The sequence below is a fragment of the Gadus macrocephalus genome, chromosome 10 (genome assembly GCF_031168955.1).
Source record: "Gadus macrocephalus chromosome 10, ASM3116895v1".
NCBI classification, from domain to species: domain Eukaryota; kingdom Metazoa; phylum Chordata; class Actinopteri; order Gadiformes; family Gadidae; genus Gadus; species Gadus macrocephalus.
In genome coordinates, this window is record NC_082391.1 from 7,012,896 (window position 1) to 7,026,481 (window position 13,586).

The 13,586-nt window shown below is 45.1% G+C and overlaps 1 protein-coding gene across 2 annotated transcripts in view; it reads left to right on the forward strand.

Annotated features, from left to right (window-relative positions):
• Positions 1-13,586, forward strand: part of pcdh11 (protocadherin 11) — a 141,880-nt gene that overhangs the window by 47,315 nt on the left and 80,979 nt on the right. For both annotated transcript variants that reach the window (XM_060063377.1, XM_060063378.1), the window contains one exon: positions 8,157-8,216. In XM_060063377.1, the coding sequence (XP_059919360.1) occupies positions 8,157-8,216 (60 nt within the window). The remainder of the gene's footprint in view (positions 1-8,156; positions 8,217-13,586) is intronic.

The following is a 13,586-nucleotide window of genomic DNA, read 5'->3' on the forward strand; positions in this document are numbered from 1 at the left end:
ATATAGATCACTACTGTGGTTTAGTGTAGCCTGACATCCATGTTAGGAAACTCAAATCTGTTGCAGGATTGGAATGTAAGGTCAATACACCCCTGGGTGAAACAAGACATCAACATTGGGTATGCTTAGTTAATATTGTTCGGAGCACCAGTGTGGCCAATTGGTCCATTATCTCCATTTGTCCACTATTACTTACTTGCACATAAATATAGATCAATGGAGCAGACCCATAATTTGTATAATGTGCTACAGCTGTGTTCTTCCTTCAATGGCTCCTCTTTGTCATGGGTCTGCTGGTCCGAGGCTTCAGTGGGACCAGAGAACAGGCAGGCAGGGAGGGGAGTCCCTTAAAGTGGATACGGCCCCATACTCCTAGATTGGTGACACATTGCACATATCACCAGCAGTGACCTAACTCAAAGCAGGTCTGTGAACACGGATTATGCGCATCCATCTCTGTTCTGTCATCAGCCAAGTTACTTGAAATGTTGTTATTCACAGATAAATGACTTCCGTGGCCACTTTGGGATTGTGCTGGGGATAACCTCTTTGTGTTTGGTTCAACGTCCCTTGGCTTCAGTGTAAGCCGAGAGGATAGTATAACGAAGCACAGCCCCGGGCTACAGCGGACCTTTTGGGTTCTGGTCCCTTAATGTGTGCCTCTGTGTCACAGCTGATAAAGCCATGGCTGTCCCTCCGTCCCTAACTACAAAGAATTCTCCAAAGACTCTGGTAACGCAGAGTGAGAGACGCCAATATCCCCTCGATTCCACAGTCCTCAGCACCTGCCTCCTCCATCGGTGGCCCTAATAGGTGTTTAGAGAGGCTCGCCTTGTGCCAGGAGAGCATCAGCCTTCGTTTGACGCGCACCTCACTCACCGCTGAGCTGGCATTACAGAGGAGCGAAAGAAAAACACCTAGAGTGGGGATAAAGTCTACAGCACAACATGCAGTGGTTAAAATGCAGTTTCACCATTTTAAATAGCGTCACAAAATACTGCCTTGGCGACAACTTTAAGGTAACACAATATCAGTGTTGAAGCACTACATTTCATGAAAAGGACACCACTGCCACGTGTGATGGTGTGTGTGTGTGTGTGTCAAAACAATCCGTGTCCAGAATAAAACCGGCAGCGCGACCAACGTCACCAAGGCAAACACAGCTGCTTTGATTGGGCCGCGACCCTTATTGCCTGAGCCTTCACCATCAGCGGCTTAAGAAGGCGTCACTGTGAGCACACAAGTGAGACTGATTGGAGTTTTTTTGCAGATTCTCTCCAATCAAACAGGGAATCACAGATAAAAGCCCAGGCGCCGCGACGCAATTGTGGCTGGAGATGTTTAACGACCGCGAGGCCATGCGTTCAACGGGCTATTCTGAGACCTCCGTTATGAAACAAATGAAGGGGGGGTGGGGGGGTTATGAAGGGGGGTGGGGGGGTATTGATGGTGGCAGCTGAAGGTGGGGGGGGTTCGGGGGGTATTGATGGTGGCTGCTGAAGGGGGGGGGCGTTCTTCTCAGCGAGCGCTGATTGTGAGGTGTAGGATGTGACGGTCTATGGGGAAGATAAATATATCCACTTCTTTTGAAAATGCATTAGCCATGCATAGTTTAATCCGGAGTGCGACGCGGCAGTAAGCTGCGACCCAGAAGCCGGTCTGTAGGTCGCAGGGAGGCGCCGTCGCCCGGGGCTCCCCCAGACGGGCAGCCAATCGGGGAGGCCGCTTTGTTTCAGAGAAAAACAAGCAGACAACCAACGGAGCACTGATGGGTGGAGATATACGTCTGTACTTTTCACAACCAATTGGCATCAAAATGTCTGTGGCCTATCGCCGCCGTCCAAACTGTCCAGTCCCAAAAAGGTTTGAAAACATTCAAGAAAATCCTCTTCACAACAACATCTTTATTTACTTAAGGAATTACATTACAAAAAAGATTTATTGTATTAAGTCAATTCGATTGTTTCAATCTCAATCTACACACGGTATGTTTTGCTCCATGGAAAAGGGCATTCCCTCAACCATGTCTATCTCATGTAACTGACTCCTCTGGCTGCTGTCTCTGCTCCGCCTGGCAGAGAGAGAACGGCCTCTGATAACCCCATCGGCAGAGCAGTATTCACAGCATTTGAATGAGGACATTAGCGGTAGCTTTAAATACTCATAATGAAGTGACTAAGACAATTCTGTATTGCGAATTTCCAAAGATGGTCCATCAGTGGTGGGAAATAGTGAGTGTATTGACCTCCAGAGGCCATCAGCGAGAAGCAGCGTGTCATTAGAAGTCACTCAGCACTTTGATTGCGTAAAGAAAAATAGCCTGGACTCATTGCACGATAACTGTGCACACATGCACTTAATCACCATCTAGCTCACCCACTCCCTCACACACACATACACACACACACACACACACACACACACACACACACACACACACACACACACACACACACACACACACACACACACACACACACACACATACACAAAAATGTGTACACACAAACACACACACAGAATTGCAAATGGTGTCAACCGGAGACACAAATTTGGGGATGCAGCACACAAACAAAATCACACATCACACACACGCAATACAAATTTTCCCCCAACAAACACACACACACACACACACTGGCCACACTCCATAGCTGTTTGTGTGTGTGTGTGTGTGTGTGTGTGTGGGTGTGTGCACACAATCCTTTTAAAAACTGCTGTTCACTCAAACATGATACACACACACACACACGCTAATGAACACGCACGTACGTACGTACGTACACACGCACAACACTCACACACCCCCACACACACACACACGCGAAGTCCTCAGAAAGTGGATGAGCTCCCGCTCTGTGTCGAATGCTGAGAGTGTGCGGTGCCAGCGGGCGCGGGCTCTCAGAGACGGGCATCAGCGCGCTGCAGTGGCTGTGGATGTCCCAGGGCGCTGCGCAGCACTTGGCCTGCTCCCTAGCCACCGCCTGGATCAGAGATGCCCTAATGCTATCATCCAGGCCTGGCAACAGCAGCACCAGGCTTACAATGACAAATTGGTTGGAGGGAGAGCGACGAGCACGCCGCTCGCCAAGAAATACACTTTGAAGAGAGGAGCGGCGTGGGGGTTTGGCGACGGCGTGCCACACGATGTGGTCAAGTGTATACGGCCTGACGACACGCCCGCCAGTTTGATCCCACGCCCAAAGACACTCGAAACTAGTCGAGGCGCTCTCTTGTCAAGACAATGCCAAAGTTTGGTTTTTATCTTAGAAAGCGACCCAAAACATTAGTAGGATTAGAATTCTGTCTGTACAAACGGCCTCTGATCTATGGACCGGCCCCGGCCCAGCTTTACTGACGCCGGGGCTGTCGCTATGCTGGGACGCATTTCCTTTATGGGATCTGACATGGGATCGTTCCGATGCGTATTGATGTATTTTGAAAACATTGCCTTCATTTGTTTGTTTTTGGGGACAATCTGCAGAGGCATTTTTCTTCGTTATACAAAAGTTATTGACATAATACATTTGAAGGCGGCTTCACATTAAGGAGTCTCATTAAACTCTAAAACAAGCAAAAGGCAACGTTAAATTGATTCTGATTGAAGCCTGATTGGTTATGGATTCAGAAGGCCTTACTAGTTAGTTCATTATTACAATATATCGAACCTAACCATTCTCCTCACACACCACTACTGCGGTTGGCTGTTACCAGCAAGTCCTTCAGTCCAAGCAGGACACATTTGATCAGATTTGATTACTTTTAATGATCTCATTCTGGTACAACAAAGTAATCAAATCTAATAAAACGTGTCTAAACACATGTAACCCTTACCCGAACATATATGTTTGGTTAAAAGCTATTCATAAAGGATTAAAAAGAAAAAGAAAACATTATATCCAAAGCCATGGTTGATGTTCAGTGTTTAAAAAGATAGAAAGGGGCCATTATTGCCATCACAAGAATGGTTTGCTCCCAAAGCCGATCATCTGAGAGAATTATGTATTTTGGAGAAGATCACAATCGGGCAATTCTCTGAAAAACCCCAAAAAGCTTTATTCTGCGTAATAACACCGTTTTTTCCTTAGCTTCCTTATTTCTTGGCCACTTTGGTCAAAGGCGACTTGTTGCATGGAGGACTTGTCATGTAGATTACCCCTCTCTCATGCTCCAGACCAATCAGAATGCCAAAACAGGACATGAGACGTCCCCTCCTGTCTCACCTTCCCTCTCCCCACGCCGTGCGACCACAGAGATGCGTGAGCCTGCATTGATTGTCATCCAGCCTAAAAGTCGTCTAAGTATTTTACTCTTGTTGTCGACCACACGCTTGGCAGAGAGGCCCCTCCCTGGCACACATTCAAAGAGCGTTTACTTCCTTCTTCTTCCTCCTCTACCTCGGTGTAAACGTATCCAGCATCCTTCAGGCTGTGGTTTGTTTGTTTGTTTGTTTTATAATTTATTTATTTTTGGTTGGTGAATTTGTATGCGTGCGCACGGGTTGCGCCGCTAAGCTTGTGTCGAAAGACTCGGTAAACAATGGCAGGCTGGGTGGAGACGGGGAAAGCGTGCGTGTGGACCGCGTCCCCCTGTCTGTCTCCACCCGCTTGTATTCTGCCGCTTGACTGAAGGGGTCCGTCTGTTACACATGTCAGGTGGACGGCATCTCTGACCGCCTCGCAGGTTTATGCCCATTAAAATGATTTTCAATCATCTTTTGATGGGCTTACTTCTCTTTTTCTGCCAGCCCCTCAAGCCACGCCTCGTTATGATTGAAGGATTCGTGTGCCGTTCAGGATTGGGAAGCACTGTATTTGCTTGAAGCCCAGATCAAAAATAATTGTTTTGTTATGTCTCGTGTTTTCTGGGGGGTTTGGCGATGACATTAATCGAGGATGATGGGAGCGAAGAATAATTTCTGTGGTATGCTGACAAAATACGAGCCATGGCTTCCCTTGGCACGTAGGAATGTGCGTCGGAACAGTGAACTAAAGAAAGAGTCATACCGCGTCACAGTAAGCACTTCACATGCTGCGTGTGGCATCTATTGCGTGTCCAAGCGACGGAGTAAATAAGAATAATAATCTGAATTGAAGCTATGGAAAACGACCCGAGACGAACGCATCGCTAATGAACAGCGGGGGATGTTTGAGGGATGAACATCCCCCTGAAGATAATGGATCCTTGCTTCCTATATCAGTATTAGATTAATCAGATGCGTTTTTAAAAACATTTTGTATGTTTGTGACCAGTAGCTTGCCAAAGAAAACAACAACAAAGAAACACTGAACGTGCTTAGTAATCTACAATTGTACACAGCTAAAGTAAAGCACTTCTTCATTTAGTGCGATTAAATGGGGTTACGACAGCGGAAGCAAAAACAACAAAGATTCTGTTGCCATGTTATTACAAATAGATGTGTTCATGTTGCAAGTGACTTCTTTATTTCCACATTCTGTCAATGGTTCCTGTCACACTATAGAGGGAGTCAGTAAACCAGGGGGAATCCACATGGTGGGGGGGGGGGGGGGGGGGGGGGGGGGGGGGTGATAAGAGCACTGCAAAGAAGAAAAGAGATGTGAAAAAAAAAAACATGTATATATTTTAAATCTTTTGGGATTGTGCAGCAGATCAAAAATACGGCAGCCACATGATCAAAGGCATTTGATAATCCTGGAACTACAGTGCTCTTTGTAATCGTAGCGAGATAACATTTCATGGGGGGGGTGTAAACAGAGGTGGAGTAGCAGGAACTAGTTGGCTGTTGTGAAGGCGGGCTGACTAAAGTGGAGCAATGCTGTCGCATATATATGTATATATATGTGTATATATTGTGTGTGTATATATATATATATATATATATACTTTACTTATCAGCCTCCCCTCCCCTCATGTATATATATATATATATATATATATTTATATATATATATGATAAATTGAAAATATAAAGCCTCCTTGTGTGTGGACCAATCTAGGCCAAGCTGACAGCGTCGAGGAACCCAAATGCACCCTGAGAATCGCTGTCCACTCAGCGCTGAATAGCGCCCTTGTTTTCTGCGGGGCTCGATTCAGGGGAAGTGGCCTCTCTAGAATGTGACCAGACTGCTTTACACTCCACATCTGCCCTATAGGAAGTTCTACAGGCAACCCGTCCCACGTCCAACGGGCCTGGTATTCACCTAGTGGCCGTCCTGGTCTGTCGTGACTCGTGGCTCTGAACACAAGCGGGTTGCGGGAAGTGAGTGCACATTTTGAACCAGGATGGACGCTAGGTGAATATCAGGCCAGTATGGCATTCAGTCAAAAGTCTTTTTCTAAAGCGAGGGGAAGTGACGCATGGTTCAACTGTGATAAAGAAAACAGTGTAAGTAGCTGCTTTAAAAGCTTAACAAATAGCACACAAAGAGTGCTTACCATTTGCAGCATTTTTTAGTTGATGAAGGCATTGAAGAATTGCCTGCTTGTTGTGGAGGGAATCCAAAGCAAGACGTATGCGACAAAAAATCCTGAGCAAAGGCAGCATGTCGGCGAGATATTAAATGTTCCGTACTCGTGTTTCATTCGTTATCTTTCCAATTCCTTTCAAGGGAAAGTTTGTAATACATCAGCGTGTTGTGCACTCTGGCCCATATCAAATTACAGCTCCCACCCCAGCCCCATGGAAAGAGAAAAACGTCAATATGTGGTGAAATCCGAGGTCCTTGTTGCCAGCTTTGTCAATAGTGTTTCCTTGTTAGATGCAAAATGTTCCAGAATAAAAAAGGCGAATGTTCTTTTCAGTCGTTTGATATCAAGTACTATATTGAGCTGGACCATTGACACTTCTTTTTGTATTATGATATTCATTTATCAGCGATTAGTAAATGAAATGCAGAATATTCTGCCGTTTAAATATTTGATTTAAATCTGTATGTTTTCTGTATTCGTTGTGCAATTGATGGAAATTCCTCCGGTCACACACACACACACACACACACACACACACACACACACACTCACACATGTATTCCTCTCGCATGTTCATCCCAAAGGAGAATAAGAGTTTATTTGTCACATCAATTATTATATCATAGTTTTTTGTCTATCCAGTCTGCAGGGGCAAATTGTGTAGACTAATTTCAACAAACCAAGGCGACCCATACATCCATCCATATTTCATGAGCTTGGTGTTTATGCAGCAGCGAAGGTTTAGTCGGGAGTTTTCTGTTTTGTATCATTCTTATTTTCCCCGAACTCTGTTTCTTGGTCTTCGGTTCCTGCTTGCTATTTCTCCCTCCTAAGTTGCGTTGAAATATAGATGTCAGGAGTGTGGGAAGTTGAAGTGTCCTGACTCTCCAAGTGATAGCATGAGGAAGACATTAATAGTGACAGAAGAGCATCTCTCGTCGAAAGGCCCATAATTGGAGGGGAGGGCATAGCCGTACCTGGAATCAACAGGGCCTCCACCCGGGAGAGAGACCCTCAGTAGCCTTCCCCCAGGAACACGGTGTGGGTTAGCTGCGCTGGAATGCTGTCCCTTCCTCTCTGTCTCTCATTTTATTTTTTTATTATTTTAATACCGAGGCAATGACCCTTCCTTTTTTTGTGTCAGTTTTTTTGTCATTCCAACGTGAATATGCAAATGTTTTGGATGTTTGCATAATCAGAAGCAGCGGGACCATCTGTCGCTGGTTGTTGACTTACCTTGCGCCTGCTTTTTAATGGTTGTTTCCTTGTATCTGAGTGATGTATTGGTGTATTAACATTGTGATAATCATCTAACCTCACAAATAGGCAAGGAACAGTGTAAGCCAAGGAACACAAACCCAAGCATATGTTCGGGAATACCCGATCCGACAGAGACGGATTGGAATGGTGTTGAGAGAACAAGAAAGATAGTAAACAAAGAAACACAACCAACCCAGAGAAGCATGGCCATGCCTGGCTATTATGATCAGTGATAAGATGATGTTGTGAAGAAAAAGATTAAAAAAAATTGCTGTCCATGAGAGCTGTCCGCATGGATTAGTATACGCGTGAAAAATACTTGGTAGTTGATACCGCTGGCTAAGACCCAGTGAGATCCAGTGCTCTGCTCACTAATGGGGGAAGAGATTGTGCGTGGAGATGCCCTCCGCTGAGAGCAGGCCACTGATAATGTGTTTTCCTTGTAGAATCCCAACCAGACGTCGGAGACAGGCTTCAATTCGCCATCCCCAATCTGTCCTCATAAGGTAAGCCCAGGCTAATTTACACGCTGGAAACACGAACACACACACACACACACACACACACACACACACACACACACACATACAAACACGGTCAAATGTATACACACACACACACACACACACACACACACACACATACAATATACCCACACACACACACCCAAACACACACACACACACACACACACACACACACACACACACACACACACACACACATGCACCGGCTACACACAAACATGCCACAGTTATCTGAAACTGAAGATTTGAGGAACGTTCCGCAAGCTTGATTTTCGGAACGTTCTGCTTGCGCTTCTAAATGCTTATAGATTGGAATCAGGAATTGTAATTTGCCCGGGATTAAGGTAAACAGAAAGCAAGGTTTTAAGTAATTATTTATATATATATATATATATATATATATATATATATATACATAAATATATATATATATATATATATATATATATATATATATATATATATATATATATATATATATATATATATATATACACAACAAAGAACATTTAATTCATTTTTCTTGCTTTTTTTCGGTGACCGGGCACATGATATTTTTTCTTTATCAATTATCAATGCAGGTCCTCTGGGAGTCTTTGTCCCATGTGATGTCTTGAGCAGAAGCAAAGACAACTATAAGAAATAGTTTGAATCTACAACCCTGCATTTAAATTACTCTACACGAAAGCAGTGATTCACATGATCCAACCAGTGCTTGTTAAGCATTTGGTGAGAAGGGAAGATTTATTCAACGATAATTTGTCCTATCTATGCACAGTCAAAGTCATCACTTCACGCTGCCATCCTCAAGTCATCTCCACACCCCGGCTGAACCATCTCCCCCAACGACTCCTTCTGCCACCGCCTCACTAGTTCAATTCACTGTTAAAAAAACGTGTTGCATAGTACAAATTCACACAACCTCCTGCCGCCCACTTAGCGCCGCCACTGAAAAACAGCTTCTATTTGACCGCCGGCCCCAAACAAAAGTCATGTAAAAAAAATATTGCCATTAAAAAATAGAAGTAAAAGTTGTGTAGCCTGTTTGAGCATCCTTCAGCCAGTCAATGACAAGCTGTCATCGGTCGGTCACCTCCTCTCACCACCACCGCCTCTCACAGCTAATGCAGCTAGCTGTCTGGCTAACTGTCAAGCAGGACTCCTGAGCTGCACACTAACTGCTGACAGTAAATAATAATCATAATGATCATAATGATAATAACACAGTGAGGCACCTCCCATCAACTCCATCATTGACGGAATAATGAGAGACGATGGGCTTTTGTTCCCAAAACCTTTTGCGAGTCTAAATGACACGGTAATGGCCCGGGTATCTCCATCCCACTGGACGTGAACTGCTCATATTCAGATCATCTCCCTAATTAGAGGACGAGGCATGACATCGTCTCATACAGCAAGGAGAACAAAATTATTAAAATAAATTTTTTTCCCTAAGCTGACCTTATTCAGAGTCCTGCTAGACCTTGGAATTTGTGGCGTCGTGTAAAGTCACACGTCGGCTTCCTCTACTCTACTCCTCTTCCTCTACGCTCGAGTTTGACTCTGGGCTGACCCTCCTAACGCTGGGTCTCTGTTTCTCACTGCTCACACCCCCAACCCACCACCCCCCTACCCCCCGACCCCGCCTCCCACTCCCTCTCCAACGGTCCAGCACCCCCTCCCTCTCTTGAGCGACGGGGCTTTTAAACTCTCTGCTCTGTTATTATATTAAGAGTATGAGAACGAAACGAAGGGGGAAGAGAGAGAGAGAGATAGAGAGAGAGAGAGAGAGAGAGAGAGAGAGAGAGAGAGAGAGAGAGAGAGAGAGAGAGAGAGAGGGAGAGAGGCAGAAGGAGGGAGAGAGAGAGAGAGAGAGAGCGAGAGAGGGGCAGACAGAGGGAGAGAGAGAGAGGGCTGAGAGAAGGAGAGAGAGATAAGGAGAGAGGCAGAGAGAGACCTGAGGAGATTGGGAGGGTTGGAAGCGATGGACGTGCCCAGGCACTAAGTATATATAATTGTTCTTGACACATTGGCCAAATATTGCAGTGCCAGGCTCCGAGTGAAGATGATTAAGGGCTGTCCGGGTGGGTGGGCCCTAGGGTCCTTCAAGGCCCTTTGGTTGCCATAGTGACCATCGTCTTAAGGCCATACATTGCATTGTGGATAATCTTTGGGGACCGCGCATTGTTAAACAACAATTATAACCAACGCCGGAAGTATTGTCCAGCCACCACTAACTTCTCCCCATCAGTTATTGTTCGGGTATTTTCCTGCACGTTCTTTCTTCCTGCTCAACACAGAGGACTTTATTCTACCACCTTTTACTCTGTTGTATTCTTCTGCTCAGACGGTCTATGCTGCCTGGTTGTACACTAAAGAGGGAAGGAAATTTGCGTTTGGTGAATAATTGAAGAGCGGGGGTTAGCTCGCAGCGTCGTGGAGTACAGCGATCGGGCCGAGGGGTTATGCTGAGATCATATTTCTGACAGTAGGCTTCAGGCGCTGAGAAATTGTGTGTTTTTTTCAGCGTACTTCTTTTCTTCTTCTGGAAAAATAAACTACTTTATGAAAAACAGTTTTTCATCGCGGCGTACAACAGCATTGGGAACGTTCTTAACAAAGGGGGGGATATTGGAGCACTTATGTGTTCTGAAATACATTTATAACATCGCCACCCAGCTGAGGATTCCAGTTTAGTTTCTTCCTCCTCGTAGATCACATTCAGCTGGATGTTGAATTTAGTCTGTGATAATATAAACTAATTACAATTTGTGTTCACTTAAAGCTCCTGTTCTGGGGGGGGGGGGGGGGGGGGAGAGCATGTAATTGTCTACCTGCACGCGTTACTAAAGTGGCTCCATTAATCCGGGCACGAGCGGTTTCATATGTGGCCTGTGTGTTTACACCGGCGGTTCGTGCGTGCGGGCATGTGGACCGCCCGACCCAGGGAGATGACAGATGGCGCGCGAGGGACCAGGCCAAGGATCAAGGACCTCTGCCTCTGCAGGGTTTCCCAGAGTGCACTCTGGTCCCGCCAGGCTTTCTATAATTACGATGGAAATCTGGCGCCCAGTGCCTCGGAGCTATATCGTCACAGATTGTGTCTATTATTAGTGTTTGTATGGAGGTCTATCTTGTGTTTGATTATCAATATGTAATAGTTTAATTGTTTCCCTGTCACATTGAAGAATATGCTAGTGCTCAGTTTTATAAGGGCGTGCTGATAACCTTTGTCCTCGTGAACAACTGCATGAAAACATGAACATGTTAAAGAAATTTAAAAAAAGAAAATGGAATGGCCACCGGTGAATCAGCCCATAATGGCGGTGATTCATGGTGTATAATAAGGAGAAAGCCTTTCCCCGTGGCGAGGGGTCAGGAGGCTAGTCGACGGAGCGTCACTCCCAGTCCGAGGAGTCGGCCACTAGACGACCACGGCGTCGGTCCCTGAGGCTTGTTTAGGACGACACCGGGGGCAACGGCTCGCCCATACGCACGCGGCCAAACGCACAATCACTCACCTTACTTGCACACACACACACACACACACACACACACACACACACACACACACACACACACACACACACACACACACACACACACACGCATACACGCACACACACGCACAGGCATTTAATTCAAGATAAACGTGATATCAAAAGACAAGATGGAAACCAAAATATACATAGTAGAATGGGGGGTAGAGGGAGCAGGCAGGGCTCTGCCAAGGTGCCCGGAGTTACAGCCCTGGCCGTCGCTGGAACAAATAATGTGTTGTGACTGGCACGGGAAAAAAGACAAAGTGAAAGGTCATCTGTGACCTCTGGGACAGGGCCTACGCAGCATCTGTCCCCGCGAGCGCAGCAGGACCATGTCAAATGGCAAAAGGTACGCAGCTACAGCCAGCCTGCTGCGCTGTTAAAGCAGAAGGCCAACATTTATGGCACACACCTAAACACATACACCGATGCACCCACACACATCGATGCACACACACACACACATACATACCCACACACACACAAACACATGCGCAAACAGCCACACACGTTTGTACACACATACATAAAAACACACACATACACACACACACACACACACACATACACACAGACACTCTGGGGAGGGACTAGTGGTACATTGTTAAATGACTGAAACTCTAATGGCTGCCTTCAAAGGATCACGTATAAACTTAGCATTTATTTTATAATCACTGTGACAAAGAAAGGGAGAATTTAATTGTGGCCATTTAAACCCTTCCACAAAATGATGCTGCACACTATTGGTTGCCGTGTTCTTTTTTAAGTACTAATACTATAGTATGTCTGGCTCGCACCCATTGTGGGTGTGATATTATGTGTGTATGATTGCACATGGAGCGAAATCATATGCCTCCGTATTGAACCTAGCCTACTGGTAGATGCCTCGATGGGGGAAACTATAGCTCCGGTACTGCACTAATGTTTTGGCTATTATGCAGACGACAGGAACACTTATTAATTATTGGATAAATATATCATTCCAGTCTCACACCAAAATCTGGACACGCTATACCGGCCACAGCGGAAAAAGTAGTAGTTTCCCAATAACAGCTCTAAGATCCTGAGATTTAGCCTATTCTATCTGTAAATCAAAAAAGGTGACTGACGTTTATGTGATAAATTTCAATATTTTGATATTGTTTCGGCATTCAAATGGATTTTGATTTCATTTCTAGCCAGAAATGTGGAGGTTATTGTCATAATCTCCGTTCAGCGATTGTATATTATGTTTCATTTTTTAGTTATGACGAATATTCTTTCAGGTCTCGCCAGAACATTTTTGAATACGATCAAAAATGTTCTGAGACATCAATGTTATTTATAGTGGGAAATGTATGTATGTCAATCATAGCAACCACAGAAAACTTATTCAAACAGTATTCTAGCGAAATCTGAAAAACAACTGAACTAAATGTCATACTGTAATCATTGAACGAAGTCTATGACAATAAAGTTCCCCTAATTTGCTAGAAATGTAATCAAAACCCATTTTAATGCCGAACTACATTAAAATATTGCATATCCACTGAGGATGAAATAAATATCAGCTCAACTTTAGGTCCAATCCCTCATTCTCTTTCTGGTTCTCTCTCTATTCTCTTGTTTACCCCGACTTCTTTCTACCACGCTCTATGAGCCTATTCCACACACACTCACACACACACACACACACACACACACACACACACACACACACACACACACACACACACACACACACACACACACACACACACACACACACACACACACACACACACACACACATGCCGACACACACGCACACACACACACAAAGGCATGC